General features: G+C 34.3%; 1 protein-coding gene across 3 annotated transcripts in view; it reads right to left on the reverse strand.

The window, feature by feature from the left end:
• Positions 1-2,470: 2,470 nt before the first annotated feature.
• The window catches only part of LOC145242978 (protocadherin beta-15-like), a 490,058-nt gene continuing 471,619 nt past the window's right edge, over positions 2,471-20,909 (reverse strand). For all 3 annotated transcript variants that reach the window (XM_080106092.1, XM_080106090.1, XM_080106091.1), the window contains one exon: positions 2,471-3,467. In XM_080106092.1, coding sequence (XP_079962218.1) covers positions 3,399-3,467 — 69 coding nt within the window. In that variant the 3' untranslated portion in view covers positions 2,471-3,398. The remainder of the gene's footprint in view (positions 3,468-20,909) is intronic.

Genomic DNA, 20,909 nt, shown 5'->3' on the forward strand with positions numbered 1-20,909 from the left:
ACAAAACACCCTCCCCTCCCCATGTTAAGAATGGCTTTTTAAATAATAACGTTATCATTTTAGCACGGATCAATAAGTGCACTAGTACCCAGCGGAAAAACACGTTTTTATGAGAGCGCGTTGAAGGCAGACATCTTGTTTTTTTTTTTAATTTTTGTTTCGAGTTTATAAACGCCACGTGAGATAACTCCATGTAAAGCGCCGACACTCCCTCCCCATCTTTAATAACTAGCTTTTCTTCCTAAAAATCGAACCTTTTGCTCGGTATCATAACAAATTGTTTTTTCACTATAAAACAAAAACTAATTGATGAAATTAAGTGAATTTTTGGGATTGTATTACTGTACACATAGATTCGAAAAAGTTGTCAAAAAACAAATATATAACAAATAAATGTTATCAAAGGCAAAATAAGTTACTTTTCTACCAAAATGGATATATTTTTTGTGTTTTTATTCAATGTAACATGTTTATTCAGCTCGAAAAACATGCAGTGTTTACCGATGTATTGGAAAATTCAAAATGGCGCCCAACACTCTCTTTAACATGGTAAGTTTGGGAAAAGGTGTTATAAATAATAAACTAGACAAAATACTATTAAAAAAAACACCGAATATATGTCAACTTATGTCACGGTAACATATAATGAGCGAATTTCGAACAGTATTTTGTCTAGTTTATTATTTATAACATCTTTTCCTGAACTTACCGTGTTAAAGAGAGTGTCGGGCGCCATTTTGAATTTTCCAATACATCGGTAAACACTATGCTTTTTGAACTGAATAGACATGTTACATTGAATAAAAACACGAAAAATATATCCAGTTAGGTAGAAAAGTAACTTATCTTGCCTTTGATAACATTTATTTGTTATATATTTGTTTTTTTTGACAACTTTTTCGAATCTATGTGTACAGTAATACAAACCCGAATTTTTTTTTTTCAGAGAAATTCCATAACAGATATGTACAATTTAAACTTTTTTCGATATTTTCATTTTTTAATGTCTTGATTAAACTGTACAAGTACCAGAGTAACATTTGTAGGATGGATGAATAATGCGTAGAGATATGTTGGCAAGTTGAAATGCAAATTTTGCCGACTTATTTTTATTTCGACATTATTTATTATTATTTTTATTATAAGCCGAGACTTTCGCTAGGTCTAAAAAAAAAAACAAAAAAACTCTTGCTCCTAAAGAGCAAAACGTTTTTTTTTTTTTTTTTTTTTTTTTTTTTTTTTGAACAATAGAAAAAATGATTGGTGCAACTTTACTAGAGTGTGTTGTCCGACCCAATCGTGTATTTTCGAAGGCATGTCAGGGAAAGACATTATCATGTACTTACGCATCATGTCGAAATTAGTATAAATTCCAAAAAATTACGAAAAATGGTTCAGTAGAAGATGATCTGGAGCTGATTTTCGGAGAAAAGCGTGCAATAGACCGAGAAAAAGCAAGATGGCCGACCTGAAAGATATTGCTCTCGGATTCTGCGCAAAGCAACTTAAACGGTGGAATACAGTTATCTCCCCCTGATTTCGACTTTCTAAAGGGTTAATTTACAGTGTAAAATCACAAATTCAAAAAATTCTGTTTTTACTTGTAATTATTTTTCTACTGAACCATTTTTCGTAATTTTTGGAATTTATACTAATTTTGGCGTGACACATAAGTACGTGATAATGTTTTTCTCTCAAATGCATTTTTTTAAAGACGCACTTTCGTAAAGTTGCGCCAAGTTATTTTATTCTGTTTGACTGTGTATCATGCTTGGTTTCCAATTTGTATTTTAAATATTAAAAAAAAAAAAACATGGTGCTTCTTAAGATGGGGATATTTCGTTATAATATAACTAGCTGATTGTAATCGTAAATGATTGCTGTTTTAATAAAGCACACGCTAGAAAGAGAGTTAGGTTAGTGAGATGTGATTTACCTGTTTCTTAAAAACAAAGACAATGCTCACCTGCTTTTTACAGAAGGGAAAACTGCCGTGATGTCCGGGAATTAAAAAACAAAAATTCGTTGCAAGAGTCGGAGCTTAGGGTTCTAAAATAAATTACAGTGATACTGAGAGATAACGAACATATGATCCGATAATGAAGTGCAAATTATTGTGTAAAGGAAAATAGTCTTCGTTTAGATAGAAACATCTCCAAGAAATTGAAAAACAAATTTCTATTTTTTTTATTGGTAAGAAAATGTCACCGTTTTAAAAACATTTATGAAATGTAAATAAAATATTACCAATTTTTAGGTTTGAGTTGAGTTTTTTTAATGTGTTTTTTTCGAGCAATTTTTAAAAAATACTGTTTATTCTTATAGTATATATATATATGTGTGTGTATGTGTGTATATATATATATATATATATATATATATATATATATATATATATATATATATATAATTTAATACATTTTCCGAATTTGTTTCAGAAACAAATTTAATTAAAACAATTTTTTCCCCATTAAAAAAAATAATGCTAATGTTTTCAAAAAGGCTCTATCCGTGAATCTTTTACCATCAAATTTTTAAACCGCTCAAATTTTTTAGCATCAAAGATTTTATAATCAAAATTTTTTACCAGCAAAAATTTTTATCATCAAAATTTTTTAGCCATCCAAACTTTTTACAGTTCAAATTTTTACCACCCAAATCTTTTACGATCAAATTTTTTTACCATTAAAATCATTTACCATCAAAATCTTTTACCATTAAATTTTTTCCCATCAAAATCCTTTACCATTCAAAATCTTTTACCATTAAAATATTTTACCATCAAAATCTTTTACCATTAAAATCCTTTACCATCAAAATCAAACCAAAAAAGATTTTAATGGTAAAAGTCACACCGATGAAGCCTTTTAAAACACCTTAAATTTTGTTATCAAGAGAATGTATGTTTTAAAATGGTTAAAAATAATTGTTTAAATTCAAATATGTTATCTTAAAACAAATTCGGAAGATTTAAGAAATTATTATTAAATGATATTTTGAGCTCTAGTAATTTATACACTATTGAGCTATTACCCCAACTTTTGAATGAATTTAAAGGAATTTGTGTTTATCTGTTGTTTCTGTGTATCTGTCTGAAATGATTTTGTTTCTTAGACAATGGTAAATCCGATCTGCTTAGAAAATTGTTGCTTTCATGTTTTGTGCCGAGTGTTTTTGTTTGGAAGGTGGAAGCTGGGGATGGTTTTGTGATTTGGTGACCAACATCATCTTGTTGGACTGTGATTGTTGTGTGTTAGCAGTGCAACTGTTAGTATTGGAGGAAGGGCTCAGGTCAGTCCATTGGGTGCAGTCTGGAATATGTCCAAGATTGGGCGTCTTCACACATCGCGAAGTGACCCGCGTCACCTCGGGGCAGAAAAGCTTTTGTTGCGTAGATTTCATGTGAGTGTTTGGCTGTTGCTCAGGGGCATCAATGGTAAGCTCGTTGTATTCGGAAGAGAAGTACTCTGGAATGATAAAAACAAAGATAATGAGAAGTTAGGATAAATAGGAAAGGAAAATGGCGAAGGAAATTAGTTTACAAAAAAGGGATGGAGCAGTGAGGTTTGAGGATATGCGTTGCATGGAAAAGAAAAAAAATGTGAAAATGATACAATGAGTATGTAACACCAGTGTTTTGGAGCTGGGATCTGATGAACCAAGAGAAAGATTACATCTGGATAGTATAGTGATGGTGTACGGCATAATCACGTCGACACACTGATTCTCATTTGATCACTGGAGTTAAGCAACGTTGTACCTGGTCAGTACTAAAATGGGTGCCTACTTGGGAATTCCAAGTGCTGTATGTGCTCTCTGCTTATCTCGGCATTGTTTCTAGTAATCCTGGATTTCTTCTTGCTATTGCACTCAAGTAGTAGGTGTGGTTGGTGATTGCACAACCCTTGCCTCACAATTTCACGCACAGCTTCCCTTACGGGGGTATCCATTATCTTTTGAGATTGAATGGAAAGAGTTGTATTGCATTGTGTGATTTTTTATTATTACACAAATTCAGCCTCAAAACAAGGCAAACTGCTACTAAGACGTGAGGGAATACTGTAAATGCCGATAGGAACCCTCTAAGTAGGGACTTGAGCAGCAAGATGTTTGTTCACCTTACATTTACACTTTTACATGTTAATACAATCGGGGAAGCCAGAAGCACGAAGGGAATTCCGAAGTCTAATAGTTGTAGGGAAGAAACTATTATAGTAGAAAGCTCCCTGGAGGATCTCTACAGTGAAGGAATGGAATTTTGTTGCTTGTTGGGTTTATCGGGGATATTTAGGTCGAACGAAAAAGACAATCAGACACTGGAAAGGACAGTACGGCGGGAATTTTTTAAAAGTCGATCAAAATAAAGATAAAGACGACGTCCGTTCGCAAATCTGAGATATTATAATAATGATAGAGAGTATAATTATAGGGAGTATAATTAAGGAAAGTTCTCCAAAATAGTAACCTTGTCAAGAACCCCTGCAAAAAAGCCTTTTCTTGTACGTACAAAAACATTTTGCCTTTTATATATATACTAGCGAGGGGTACCCGGCGTTGCCCGGGTGTTTGGAGGTGTGTGTGGAAACTCCGGGGATGGGGGGGGGGTAAAAAAAAAAACAACTGTTGAGGCAAAGTTGTAAATTAAAGTGTGAAAAAAAAAAAAGTGCACATTAACCATTGCCCCACCGCGAGATGCTAACGGAAACACGTTTGAATTTATTTAATTACTTGGATTTGGCGGGTGCCCGTTTAAATGAGTTAATGAGGTCAAGTTTAACTGCGTGATTTTTATTTTCCCAAGATGTTATAAGAAAAAGACTAAGCCACATGCGGCGAGTAACAAATGTTGAATATTTATCTTCCCGAAATCGAGCAAATTAAATAGACAGGCTAGCTGCGTTGTTAACTGTGAGATATTACGATTTATATGTGATATAAAAAGTTTTAAAAAGTTGTAAAGCGAACGGCCGCTTCTCTGAAAAAAAGCGAACACACATACATACATACATTTTTACTTTTATATTTATAGACTAGCGTTGGTGCCTGGCCTTGCCTGGGTGTTTGTCGATATAAAAGAAAAAAAAAGTTTTGGCAGAGAGGTAGGCTCGAACCCAAAGCCTTGACATGAAGGTGGAAAAGAAAGGGAACAAATCCTGACATCTTAACATTCGGTCACGACGGGACAGGAACTGAAAAGTATTTTAATTTAAAAAGTTAAGTGACAGGTGCGTGAATTTAATGACCCAAACATCACGCGACTTGGATTTGGCTGCAAGCCAGTTTTCCCAAGATGTTGGGGAAACCCAGTTCCCCATAAAAAGGGAGTGTCCAAATGAATAGCAATTGTCTGATATGACGACCCCCCGCCCCGCATTGATCAAACCTCATTGCTTTCTGGACGTCCCAGCACAAAAGGCGGAGAACTCGACTTTGCTGTCACAGTTTCGCTTTTTTTATACAGAAAAGCCAAAAAAAACATGCGGAGAGTAAAAAAATCATGAAAATAGCATGTAAAAGTCGCCCAAATTCAAGATACACACAACCTCTTTTCGTAAATCTTAGATATTATAATCTAGGTAGCATATAAAAAGTTCTAAGAAAAACTGATCCCCGCCGAGCGCCCCCTCCAAAAGCCTTTGCCGGGCATACACAAAAAATGCACACACACACACACACACTAACACACGTTTTGCCTTTTATATAGATAGATTACTGTATTTTTATGTTTAATTACTATTTAAATGTGTTTTTAGTAATCAGGAAGATGTGTGTTATAATTAATTAGGATTAACTTGGATGATTTGGGGAGCCGGGAATGGATTAATTAGTTTTCAGTTATTTCTTATGGGAAAATTTGTTTGAGATATGAGCTCTATCCAGGAACGAATTAATCTCGTATGTAGAGGGTTAGGGTTAGGGTTAGAGAGGGGCCACTGTACTTGTAAAACAGACACAGGGATGCAATATTGCAGTGATGGGACAGGGGTTGGAGCTTCGTTGACAGTGCGGATCCTATTAGATTGGAAACTCTTTTTTTAGGATTTTGTCTGATGAAGAAGGAAAAGTGGTAGATACACCAGCACATATGTGGCCAATAATCTTCTGCGCACGGACACAGGTTTGGTAACATTGAAAGGAGGATGAGTAGGTTAGTAAGTGTAGAATAGTGGAGGCAGCAGGTTCACTTGGCGGAGGAAAGATAAATAAAACATGATAAGTGTGGAAAATGTAGAATAAACATCCAAACTGTTTTTAAAACATGCTAGGATGTTAAAACAGAATTTTATTTTCTTTCATTCTTTTTTTTTAATTTTTAAGTTGAAATACTTATTAAATTCGGATTTAAAATTCCTCATCAGAGAAAGAGTTTAGATTTATATATATACTAGCAAAAGTACCCGTCGTTGACTGGGTTCAAAAACAGCCTACGGAAAATGGTCTCTGATTTATGAAAGTATGATAGCTTATGAAAAGGAAGGGTTGTAAAGAGATAGCTTCGAATTTGGGGGTATCAAAACCAAAGCAAAATATGATGAAAGTAAAAATAAAATAGATAAAACCCATAATTTATTATACCATACCTGTTCACACTGAAACACTTATCACAATATTCTGTGGATCCATATTATAAAACCTTGTTAAACTTTGTGACATATTTCCATTCTATGGAGGTCAGGTGCGAACGAACACCCCATAATTTTATTATACCATATTTCTTCAAACTGAAACATAATTATCAAAGTATACTTACGCAGATAGATATGAAAAGTCGTTATTAAAGTTTGTGCCTATTTCCATTCTATGGACCCCACAATTTTATTATACCATCCCTATTTAAGTTAAAACATACTTATCAAAGTATTATTATGTACATCTATATCAAAAACACTTATAAACCTTTTTTTTTTTAATTTTTTAATTTTTTTCACATACTTTGTGGACCAGGCACGAACGAACGCAGATCCCCACAATTTTAATGAACCACCATTCTGCCAGATCAAACATACGCATTCCTATGTCTCAATACATCTATCATTATTCAAATAAATTTTGTGTTATATTCTATAACTGACAATAAACACTGTCTGGAAACAGTTGGAAATTACCATCCCTCTTGAAAAACCGCATAAATCGGGCGAAACGTTGAGTATCCAGTCCCTTTCACCTCCATTTTATTTCATATATATATGAGAAAAATCTTAGTGAAAATTAATTCAAATTTAAAAGAAAAAATGTTAAAAACTTGTAAAGAAGGTACACAAAATTTTTAATTATCCGACAAGGAGTACAAATAAACTCGAAAGACCTTATTCCATGGAGTTTCGAAAAATGCAATTCTTCTCATCAGAGGAAAGAGGTTTGCAAAATATACAATAAATTTTGCAGGTTAATTCATTAAGAAAAACTACAAATATGAACTGAACGTATTTGCATAAAAACATTTTAACACTTAGCGAGATTTTATAAGGACTCATAATGCCTATGAAAGCAAAAACAAGGAAAAAAAGGAAAAAGGATATGGTAAAAATCCATTGAATAAGAAGGTATATATAAAAGATTTAAAACCATATTTAAAAAAATAAATAAGAAGCGTGAAAAAATTTTAATCTTAATCTTCCATAGGAAAACTATTTTGCTTGTAAATCAATTAATCTCTTGCAATGACTGTATTTGTTTGCTTCAAACAATCCACGCTCGTTTTAATTTTAGGGATGGTCATCATATATACTTCTTTGTGTGTAGTACTGGGACAAAACCCCAGCAGAGTGCTTGATTATTAAGAAAAATTAAAAAGAAAAATAGAGCGTAATATTTCTGTAATATGTATGTGTGCATATGTGTGGTTGATTGTATGTGTGTGTATGTGTAGGTGCGTGTTTTTATTAAATAAGGCCAACAAGGAATTTTATTTTAGTTTTGTTTTCGTCTTTTTACTTCTATTCGCACAAATACTGATATTTTTTTTCTGGTAGATTAAATAAAATTCCCATTCGCAAAAGCACAAAAAAAAAACCCAAAAAACTGAAGAGATCCTTGGCAATCTTATTTACTTCAACATCTATAAAAGTGTTATGTTTGCAAATAACGTATAATGCAATACAAATGAAGACTCAACAAACAAAGGTAGATCAATAAGAAGTGTATTAGGAAAAGTATATTCACAGTATATTTACATAATGGTTGTCAGGTAAGAGAGTCTTGGCTGGAGAACATATCTGCTCTCGGCTCGGCCTTCGGTGGCTTCTGGTTAACACACCCTCAGACTAACTGAGTCTTGTTATTTATGTGTAATCCACATATGTAAATGAGTGGGTGCCACCACAACAAAAAGAAAGTTTGCTGTCTTAATATACTTGTATATGTATATGTGTATCTATGTGTGTATCTATATGTGTATCTATAATAAAGTAAAACAAAATAAATATATACATATATGTCAATAATAATAGTAAATAATAAATAGTAAATAATAATAGACAAACAGAACACCTAAATTAAAAAAAAAAAACTAAACTAATATAAAACTTTAAATATAAACAAAACATTAGAAAAGGTATCAAAGCACACCCAGGTGCAAGCAAGATCACCTTTTAAGAAAACAGCTCACTCTTCTCCAAAAATAAGCAAAGAGAGTTTAAATACAAGTAAACCGAACGTTTGTCTGATAAAAGCCCAACCATAGACTGGTGAAAACGGAAGCAGGAATAACAACGACTTTGATTGGCTAACATGTAAACTTAACACCACGTGTATATATAAAAACTCGCGGTCACATCACTTCTATTCAATAGCCTGACAAGGATGAAACGCAGAAAATTCTGTGTCGTTTAGATGCCATATATATCTTCATAACTTACTATGTGCGTGTGTGTAATTTTTTTTTACACAGGAATCCCCACTTATCAAGGCCCGGAGGCCACTCGAGGATAAGGGTTAATGGGTATACATTAGTCAATGTATTTTTATTATTATACTTGTAAACCAGTGTTCGCACCCTCGAATAAAAATGAATAAATCTCTACAATTCGTAAAACTATTCTATTGCTTCCCATAAGATAACTACGTTTGCACACAGAAACGATGCTAAAGAGACGAGACAAAATATACAACTCAAAAATTGATTCATAAAAACGATAAGGAAGACTAATTTATCTCAGATAAGTCTGGGTCATTTTGTGGTCATACATTTCAGAAATACAATTAATCCAAGTAGATTTTATGGTCAGTCAATTTGAGGAACTTGGAGATTAAAAGATTGCATCCGTTGGCACTAAATCAGTTTTAAGCTTACTTATTTCATGAGTCTTTTTTATATGTATAGAGATGATCTTGTACATTTCAGATGGATGTAGTGTACTTTTGGGGTAATTTCGGTTAAAGAGTTCAATGTAATTCGGTCGATGTAACGTCCGACCTTCTTCAAGTGTATCTTGTCGAACTCAGTGTATCTGTTTGCAATGGCTTGTGGCGTAACGGATAAACAGCCTACCCTGCCTTGACAGAATACAAAATAGACTTCGTGGCTTACTGGGAGGTGCCATTTTCTCTACCCTGCACACAGAAGAGACGTTGCGAGCCTATCCTTTTTTTATCGTTATTTCCGTGGCAGGTGCTCGTCTGAACTCCAATCTCTGGTCCCTCCTCGCCAATCTTTCACGAAGAACACCCGTCTAGCTGAATCCAATGTGAAAAATTTTCCCCACTCTTTATCTGTGCCTAAATCAAAACGTGGATTCCATGAACAAAGCTTCTTTCTTAGAACTGCACGCCTGTGGAACTCTGTTCCGTCTGCCTGCTTCCCACCTGACTACAACATGGATGTCTTCAAGTTCAACGTTAACAAATTCCTAATGAACCGCCCCCTTAAGTAAATACTTCATCAAATCTCCACACTAACGTACTGTACTTGCAATAACCCTTATCCCTGAGTGGCTTCCGGGCCTTGATAAGTGGTGACCACCGTGTAAAAAAAAAGTACTAAGTATAATTCTGTTTTAAGTGATACTCTTCTGAAAGTTGAAAGTTTCATCCTCAATGCAAACGATAATAAGAATACAACTTCAAATTACTTAAGACTTCTACTCGGTCATGGCTGACGGAATATCCTCCTTTAGATTAAATAAAGGGTTTCACTCAAAATTTTATTTAGATTCCAGAGTTTGGTAGAAAGATGTTTGAATTCAACAAGATTAATGTGAAGAAAGTCGGAGGTTACATCGGCCAAAACATTGGGAGAATAACACTTCAGCTGAGAAGTGAAGTCCGAATAAGCCAAATAATACAAAAAAAAAAAAAAGAAAAAAAGTGCATCGTCCAGATCTTGCATTTGATTGGTTGTTTGTTTTTGTTTTATGGCATATCAACCATTTTCAGGTTATTTAATGCCGAATCCAGTGATTTTGAAGAAAATTTTTTTAATAGAGTATATTTGTTTTGTTTTGTTTTTTTAAGTCGGTTTCTATTTAGCCCATAGTTGGGACCTTAACAAGTACTACCAGTCCGGGTCAGAGTGGACCTGGGAGCAATGGCAATTAAAGGATGACTCCACACTCCAAAGCCTGCAAGCTGGGGTCTCACTATTAGATATAGTTTTAGGTCATATCCAGGATCTTGCGTTTGGTAGTTAACTAGTTTACAACAGTTGATGAGTTTTCGACTAGGAGCAGATCGGGCAGAACATTCATCATCATCATTTTTCAAATGAAGATGATGGAGTTCACACGCTTACACCAGATATCCTAGTCCCGCATGACTATGTCCTGGTCCCGCCTCTCAACATTAGCCTCCCTTGCAATGACATCTGGGCATGTGAGTATTTTATTTCTAGAGTGGGTAGAAGGGGTCTACAGAAGATTAGTAGATGAGATAAACTGACCAACCACTCAACACAGCTACGTCGACAGGTGGCTAACAACGGACAAGATTTGGGGTCCCTTTATTACTCTCGCAAATTGTGTTGTTATGATGACTGAACTAATGCATCTGAAAGTTTCATCTCTTCGTTGCAGATACTGACGGTGTAAGACTCTAAGAAAGCAACCTAGGTCTTGGACATGCACCGGAAGCAGAGATGCGACATTGAATTCCTGGAAAAAGTGCATTGAGAATGGTGGTGACTAGTAGAAAAATAAATTCTGTACCACAACAGGTCGCTCGTTTTAATGTTACCATTCCAATCTTTGTAGCTCTTTAACTTTTTGAGTTATAAAAATTGAAGGCTTTACTTTTTTTTTTCTTTTGAACTCGTCCGTTGTAATAATTGAAGAAAAAAAGTTGTTTTTGTTTCCTCAGGTAATTTTAATGCGGTTCTGATGAATTACTTGGAGAACGAACGAAGCATTTCAACCCACCCACCCTCAGCGCAATCCGTTTCCTGTTTTCTTCTTTGCTCTTAAAGTTTTAACCCCTCAAATATTGATAATCTCTGTCAGCCTATCAATCCGCCATCAATTAATACACTATTCAAAGCGAGGGGGCGGGGGCGATTAATTAACCAAGAGTGAAGAGATGCAGCACGATCAATTTTTTTCTTGTGCTGCGATCTCAAATTATATTAAACTGTCTGTGAACACATGTAAAATACTGAATGGCCCTGTGCCATACTAGGCTCGTTCGAATGCTTAGTTTGTTTACATTATGGCAAATCAACGATTTTTTTTTATGAACGCCAAAACACGAAACTAACAAAATTGATTTTTAATCATTTCTAAAAAAATTAACTGTTTTCGCTCTGGTTCACTTGTTGGCTAACAGCATTGATTTAATGCTCATAGTGTAGTAAAAACTCCTGGGAACATATACCCGAACGAACAGTTGGGAATGACAACTACACTATTCACTATGACTACATAATCCCTACTGCTACATATCTTGAAAACGCAGATGTTAAACCAGATATAGTGATTTGGGACAGAGCAAACAAAAAAGCGACCGTAATAGAGGTCAGTGTACCCAATGATACAGGGCTTAACAGAGCTGAGAGGGAAAAGATAACAAAATATCAAGGACTTATGTATGATATGAAACGAAATTGGAAATTAAAAGACGTTTCAATTATACCAGTCATCATAGGAGCAACTGGGCTTATTCAAAAGAACTTTAAAAAGTGCATAGCAAGCATACCCGGTGAACCAAGTGCAAGTGAAATACAAACGATTGCACTGAAAGGGACGGCTAGAATCATGAAAAGATCTCTTGGTTGGACTCACTAAAATAGGGGTAAATGTCAGATATCTGGTTGGATGTCCCATCCCCTAGAAGAAAAAGTTTAAGAAAAATGAAAAAAAAAAAGAGAAATATGAAACGAAATTGGAAATTAAGAGGTTTCAGTTATACCAGTCTTTATAGGAGCAACTAGGCCTATGAAAAAGAACTTTAAAAAGTACTTAGCAAGTATACCTGGTGAACCAAGTGCAAGTGAAATACAAACGATTGCACTGGAATCCTAAAAAGATATCTTGGTTGGGCTCACTAAAATAGGGGTAAATATCAGACATCTCGAAGAAAAAGATGAAGAAAAAAGAAAAAAAATGTAAACATAACGTGGCCGCAACCGAAATTGAATTCCCTACTTGAGTTTTTGTAGTATCATTCAAATCTTGTCCGTAGCTGAATTCTTCATGCTTCGCTAGGGCTATCAAGGGTATATTTTATCGAGGCGCCATCACTAGATGGGTTGCCTACCACGGCTTAAGAGAGGCCCATCGACCCTCAACGGAAGGATAGACTGCACCATTCTCAACCCGGTATTTTACCTCGCGGTACTTACAGCGCCTCGCCTTCCCACATGGTAACCCGTCTGGTACTGGTCAGGCTCGACGTTGCTTAACTTTGATGATCTGGTGAGAACCGGTATGTCAATGTGATCGTGCCATATAACATGGACTGGTCAAGGCAAGGGAAGCAACACTCCTGGACACATAAAGTACATTTGTGTGAAATTTAAAATAAAAATTGACCAAGCTGCTTCAGAGTCTATATGAAACGAACTCGACACACAAACAGACAACGTGCTTTTTAAATATAAGTAATACTGTACGAATTAATTTTCATGATCTTCATGCCATGTCAAAAGCCTTAGGTGTAACGACATCTACTACTCTAGCTTCCCTTGCCTTGACCAGTCCATGTTATATGGCACGATCAAATTGACATACCGGTTCTCACCAGATCATCAAAGTTAAGCAACGTCGAGCCTGACCAGTACCAGACGGGTTACCATGTGGGAAGGCGAGGCGCTGTAAGTACCGCGAGGTAAAATACCGGGTTGAGAATGGTGCAGTCTATCCTTCCGTTGGGGGTCGATGGGCCTCTCTTAAGCCGTGGTAGGCAACCCATCTAGTGATGGCGCCTCGATAAAATATACCCTTGATAGTCCTAGCGAAGCATGAAGAATTCAGCTATGGACAAGATTTGAATGATACTACAAAAACTCAAGTAGGGAATTCAATTTCGGTTGCGGCCACGTTATGTTTACATTTTTTTTCTTTTTTCTTCATCTTTTTCTTCGAGATGTCTGATATTTACCCCTATTTTAAAGCTTTGTATCGTAATGCTTCCGATAAGTATCAAAAATCGATAATTAAAAAAATCCGATGAAAGAAGGAACAGTCCGATTTTAGCTAATGCTAACACTTTTATACAGCCTAACATCACAAGTACACTTGAGAAGTTTTATCACCGCTCAAACTGAAGGGCCCAGCGAATAAAATCAACAGTTGGTTCTTTGATAAGATAGGGTGCGTTCAAAATGAATGTTTCTGTTTAGAGCACAATTGATCCAGGATACTTGACTTTAGCTTTATTTGACTTTAATTCAAGTCATTTTATAAAAAATAATTTTATAAAATCAACAATAAGTTTTCCACAGTGCAATGTATGCTACAATGTACTGTGAACTAAGTCACTGTAGGGAAGCACACGTGAAACTCCCCCCCCCCCACTGCACTGCAGTGGACCCCCGATAGAGCAGGCAATCAATCCGAAAATTGGGCAGTTTCACCCATTTCGATAACAATAAAAGTATGGGAACATTTATTCAATCCCGAGCAACATTGGGTTTCCTTGCTAGTTTAATATAATCAGATCGTTTTTAGCTAAGAGTAAGATTGCAGATTGTCCTCGATGGCCGTACATCTAAACAAGATGACATTAATGTGAGTGTAACCCAAAGGTTGATTTTTGGACTTTTATTATTCGTGATATTCATGAACGACCTCTCTGATGCAATTGTGTCCGAGATGAAGCTAGTTGCTGATATGTACTACATATCAAAGGCAATATCTGAATCCTTACAAAGTGATCCTCAGTTTGTATTGGAATGGGTACGCAAATGGATGATAACATTTTACTGCTACTAAGACAAAACACCTTTTTGTTTAACAAGTACAAGAAACCTTTTCAACCACCAATTTCCATGGCTAATAGCACCTGAGAGTCTATTATTCAAATTACTTGGCCCAATATTCATAGATAACCTGCTCATTTGTGTGTAGCTCTTTGTACAGCGGGGCTGATGTCATTTACTTCAATTTGCTGTCTGATCCAGGTGTTTCTTTTTCTTTCACATAGACTGACGTCGACCATAATTCCTTCCATTCTGCATTGTGCCACTCTTATTAAGAATTTAAAAAAAAAATTCAATTTATAACATTGAATAATCAATTCTTTATGCTGCAATATTTTAAGTTATAAATTTATTATATTTTTTACAAGAATATCTTATCCTTTTCATTTCCAGTTTTAACAACCAGTCCTTTACTTTTCCATGTTTAAGCCTAACCATATTATTTTTCATGCTCGTATTTTTCTATTATAATATATATATGTGTGTGTGTGTGTGTGTGTGTGTGTGTGTGTGTGTGTGTGTGTGATAGTCTGTATGTGTACCATATTTAGGAAAAGAAAATGAAAAAATTAAAAGGAGTATTAAGTCCAAATGATTTTGTATTGTCATTTTAATAACTTTTATAGCTGTCATTATTTAGGCAGAGACAACTGAAACAAAGCAAAAGGAAACAGAGACGTCACTCACTATTGAGCAACAACTTACAAAGTTTCAACAAAAAAAGACTTCAGCTATGTATTACAATAGACAAAAGAAAAACAGAGATGCGTCACTATCTACTGAGCAACATTTTACGGCATGTCAATAAAACCAGACTTCGGCTGTTTATTACAAGAGAAGAGAGAAAGAAAAAGAGACACGTCACTATCCATTGAGCAACAACTTACGCCGTGTCCATAAAACAAGACTTCAGCGGTGTATTCAAGAGACTGGCAGAAATATTTTGTTACGATTTGGAATCAAAGAATTGATGCACAGTACTGCTGCCAATGGAGAAAAATCAATGAAAAAAAAAAAAAAAAACTGCTGCAATCTGGACAGGAAGGAAAAGAAAATCTAAAGAAATCTCCGGAAGAGTTAACAAAAAAAATCACGATCACAGTCACAACAGGTTCAGAGAGACGAATCCGCAGCACAAGCATACTAGTACAGATTCTAAACACGCACGCGCATATATCCACTAAATAAATAAATAAAAATTTATAAAAACAATTCAAAAGATAAAAGAACTGAAAATATTTATGAATAATGAAAAAAAAAAATCAATCATAAGAAAAAAAAATAGCTAAACACTGATTAAAAATACCTATCTCTCAAGATATAAAATTAGGTATATATATATATATATATATATATATATATATATATATATATATATATATATATATATACTAGCAGTTCAGCCCGGATTTGCTCGGGCCCTATGTACTGTTCATAACTTTATGTGCATATGTATATATTAAAAAGTCTGCATATGTGCGGTAATGCCTTTCTATATAATAGGCTTCCTTAATTACTATAGAGAAAAGTTAGAAGACACCGCAGAGGTCATTTTTTTTAAACTTTGACGCCAATTTTGACCCCTTAACATTTATTGTTCTGGGCTCAAATCAAATTATAAAGTTTGATCCATGTCCAAAGAACGTATATCTAAAATTTCAAGTGTTAAACCCAAAACTGGCGAAGGAGTTTGGTAGAGTTCTCAAAGGTCAAATCGTTGAACTTTGACTCTTAACAGGCAAATTTCCGGCTCAAAACCGATCAAAATGATTTTCCCAAATCTCAATACCCCTTATGTCAAATCTCGAGTCTGTATACCAGAAATTGATAGAGTTATTGTGTGGGGAAATGTACACAGACAGACAGGCACACACATATTTTCACTTATATATATATATATATATATATATATATATATATATATATATATATATTACATTATATTATGTCAACCTCTTTAAGAACTCAGTTCTTATTGTTGAGTTAAGGTTAAAGTCGGCCACTTCAGCTCACATGCGCAGATCCTGGTTTTATAATCATAAGATCACTCCTGCCGTCCAGACATGTACGCTTTATATAAATGTTCATTTCAACTGTATTTCTCACAGTTAACATTGGCCGTGTAGATTGTTCTTTGCTAATAGAGTCAGAGATGGCTCAGTGGTTGGGTTCGAATTTCCTGACCGGCTGTATTATAACTTCCTGCATTGATGATTCCCGAAAGGATGAAACACTAGTGTCTGTAGGTATTTATAAAATAATTATATATATATATATATATATATATATATATATATATATATATATATATATATATAATTATTATATATATATAATAATTATATATATATAATTATTATATATATATAATTATATATATATATAATTATATATATATATATAATAATTATATATATATATAATAATTATATATATATATATATATATATATATATATATATATATATATACGAGAGTTGTTCTAAAGGTAAAGCCATTTTTTAACTCAAAAGTTGAAGAGCTATAAAGACGGGAGTGGTACCATTAAAACGAGAAGCCTTTTGTGCATAAGAATTATTATTCTACATAATTACCGTAATTTTCAATGCACTTCTTGCCAGCAATGGGCGATGGCTGTGCATGGTGTCTGGAACGTGCTTTGTGATATGAAGGTTGTTAGGTTTTACTCATCTTACTAATCATTTTTTCACCATAACAAATTTCGTTCATGGCGAACAATTTGTATTTGTATGTTAACATTGGATATTTCCTTCCATGAACTTGTCAGAAAAAACAGAAAGTTCTTAAAGACAGAAATGCATGCATAACGATGTAATATGGAAAATTCAGGAAGAAACAAAAAGATCTAACGTTGGTCTGTACTATGTGGGTGGCCATCTTGTTTTTTTTAAAGAAAATCTTTGACATACAAATACTGATTGCTCCCCAATGAACGAAGCAGATCTGTAAAATGTACCGAAGTTTTTATTTTGAAAAAAAAAAACAAACAAACAAAAAACAAAACAAAACAAAAACAAAAAAAAAATACAAAATCTGCATGAATTAAAATATTATATTTAAGCGTATTTTATGACCGGGCCATGCCGATCGGCCTACTAGTTTATCTATAGATATGAGAGATGATCGATGAAGTCACCGTCGTCATGCATTAAAACAGATTTGCAAAATGTACGAAGTTTTTATTTTGAAAAAAAAAAAATGATTGGTAAGATGAATAAAAACTTAGAAAATATAGAAAAATTGTTTACCATTTATAAACGCTTTTATATATATATATTTTTTTGTTTGTTCTAATTTTTTGTTGAATATCTTTACAAGGCACGCGACAGTTGTTTTATCAATTACTAGCCGGTCGAACAATACACTTAAACATGATTTCTTAATTTAGGCGGATTGCGTATGTATTATTATAGAATCAATCTTCTATTACGAGGAATAATTTGCCCGGTGAACTAATTCACAAAAACACCAAAAAAAAAAAAATAAATAAATAATAATGTTCATCAAATTCCGTCTGTGTTTGTTTACAATATCACGTCAGCTGATATTTGGGCTTGACGATGAATTCCCTAGAAGAGTCACTTCTGATCAATGTTTAGTTTTAAAATATGCAAATGAAGACATGAGTTGCGACGATTTTAAATGGTACCTCTTCTTTTATTGTAAATTGAATTCATTAATAAGAAAAAATTAAAATAAAACAGTGAGGTATACCCGGGCTTTAACAGGGGATCATTCGATCCGTAGTCGAATACTCTTACACTAGACTATATCTCCAGATTATAATAAATCTGTCTTTTTTTAAAGAAGAAATGATTTGTTGAAATTATATTATCTCCTTGCCGGTGTAACATAATATATTCCCCAGTAAAAATTCTTTTTTTATCTATAAGAGGGAAAATCTATTTTCACGATCGGATTTTTTCGATTGGCAATACTTATCGGATTAACTTCTGTACAAAACATATCTAAGAACACTGCCAAACATATAAATTAGCTTTGTATGAAACTTGCAAAAGATAAACTCAGCCGTTTCGGAATCTATGAGGAAGGAACTCACGCACACACAAAGTGACTTTTATATGATAGTAGAGATTTAGAAAAATGTGAGTGGTCTGTATTCAATGACAAAGAGTAAAAAGCGAATAGATAGACATATTCATTATAGACACATACACACACACACACTCACACACATATATACGTTAGTTTATACATATATACATGTATATATAAAGAAAACACATTTAATCTAGATTTAAAATAGGTCAGAACACTAGATACCTACGCTCCCCGCCAAAAACAGCACACAAAAAGGAACGGGTGAACCGAAAGTCAACTGGCCCTTTGTCCTATGTGCCTGCTTATTGGCTGATTAGGAAGGGTGCGGCAGAAACTAGAAAGCTGATTGGCTAACTAAAAACACAATAGAATAGGTGCGTATATAAAAACGCGAAACAACCACAAAATTCTCGCATAAGCCTGATGTATCCTAGCGTGGATGAAACGCGGAATATTCTGTGTAGCTTAAGTGCCATATATATATATATATATATATATATATATATATATATATATATCCTTATCTGTTTATCTGACTGAAGAACGGTTTCTACTAAACTCCTGAGTCAATTTTTGGTCTACAGACTTGAAATTTGATATATAGGGGATTCGGACGTATGGAACAAATTTGTTTTGGTTTTTAACTGGTAAAAATAGCTGCTAAAGGATCAAAATTGAAAAAAAAATGGAACTTGGCAGGCGCAAGTAAACTTAAAGTGCTTTTCTATGTATCTGAAAATACACATTTATATGTTCATTTTTAAGTATTTCTTATTCATCTAATGATAGCTCAAACCATAATGACTAAGGCCGGGGTGCTAAATGTTCTGGTTTCGATTCTAGTTAATGGCACGAAAGTCATACTTTGTTTTTATTTTTTAAATCACTATTTGAGTACAATGTTATAATCAATAGGGAATTTGCTCTATAATGACAACTACAAAATCTGCACAAATCAAAATATCATAATTAAGCGTATTTTAAAATAGGACCATGCTGGAGGAGCCACTACTATATATTGAGTACAACTATCTATATAAGAGCCAGATACGTCCAAGGATGGAATACTGTTGCCACATATGGGCAGGAGCTGCTAGAAAAGACTTGTCCTGCCTTGATAGGGTTCAAAATAGACTTCGTGGCCTGGTGGGAGATGTCCTTTTCTCTTCGCTGCAACCTCTATCTCACAGAAGAGATGTTGCGAGCTTGTCTCTGCTTTATCGTTATTTTCATGGAAAGTGTTCGACTGAACTTCAATCTATGGTCCCCCCTCGCCAAACTTTCACAAAAAACACTCGATTAACTGAAAACACTATCAATAATTCCCCCCACTCTTTATCTGTGCCTAAACCTAAACATAGATTCCATGATCAAAGCTTCTTTCTTAGAACTGCACGCCCGTGGAATTGTCTTCCGTTTTCCTGCTTTCCAGCTGTCTATAATATGGTTGTCTTCAAGTCCAACGTGAACAAGTTTCTGATGAGCCGTTCCACTTAAGTTAACAAATTTACCGAACTTCCATTACTATCGATTACTATATTGTCCTTTTGACTACTGTACACTCTTTAACCCTTATCCTTGAGTGGCCTATCGGCCTTGATAAGTGGTGACGCCCATGTAAAAAAAATATATAATAATCAATAGAGAATTGGCTTTATAATAATAAACACGAAATCTGCATAAATTAAAATATTATATTTAAGCGTATTTTATGACCGGGCCATGCCGGGTGGCCTACTAATTTATCTATAGATATGAGAGATGATCGATGAAGTCACCGTCACCATACATTAAAACATTCCTATACAGTTTTATCAGCAATAATGCGTAACTTTGTAATTATATTATGTCATAACATGCCAATACAGTTTTATTCGTAATATGAGATACAATCATAGTTTGGATTATATGAAAACAAAGCAATACAATTTTATTGGCCATGCGATATGAAATCGTAGTTTTATGAGCCATGAATGAAAGGTCATGTCGAAAATATCCTGAAATAATTTCAAGTTCATATTTGCAACAAGAATTTCTTTTTTCACTTGGGAGTCACCACTTATCAAGGCCCGAAGGCAGGCTACTCGAGGATAAGAGTAATGAATGTAAGGTGGTAGTGTAGTAATTGTTAATGGTGTAAATTGGGTAGAATTTGATCATTTATGGGGACGGCTCAACAAGAATTTGTTTACATTGGATTTGAAGGCTACCATGTTGTATTCAACCAGGAAGCAGGCCAGTGAAACAGTGTTTCAAAGGGATTTTCAGAGGGATGCAACATTTCGTCAATGGGACAGCCGTTGAAGCCTAGCTGATAGTGCGGGACCTATTAAGTTGGCGACTCTCTTTTGGACCCTGTCTAAGAGGGAAAGACCAGTAGCTTAAAGGGGAAATTACTCTCATAGCTTAAATAAATAAGCTTATTTCTGGTTTTTAAACGTAACTGTTGTTCGCTATATATACTTGAAAATAAATTAAA

Source organism: Euprymna scolopes, chromosome 21 (assembly GCF_053919585.1).
Source record: "Euprymna scolopes isolate OS-2025 chromosome 21, ASM5391958v1, whole genome shotgun sequence".
NCBI classification, from domain to species: Eukaryota; Metazoa; Mollusca; class Cephalopoda; order Sepiida; family Sepiolidae; genus Euprymna; species Euprymna scolopes.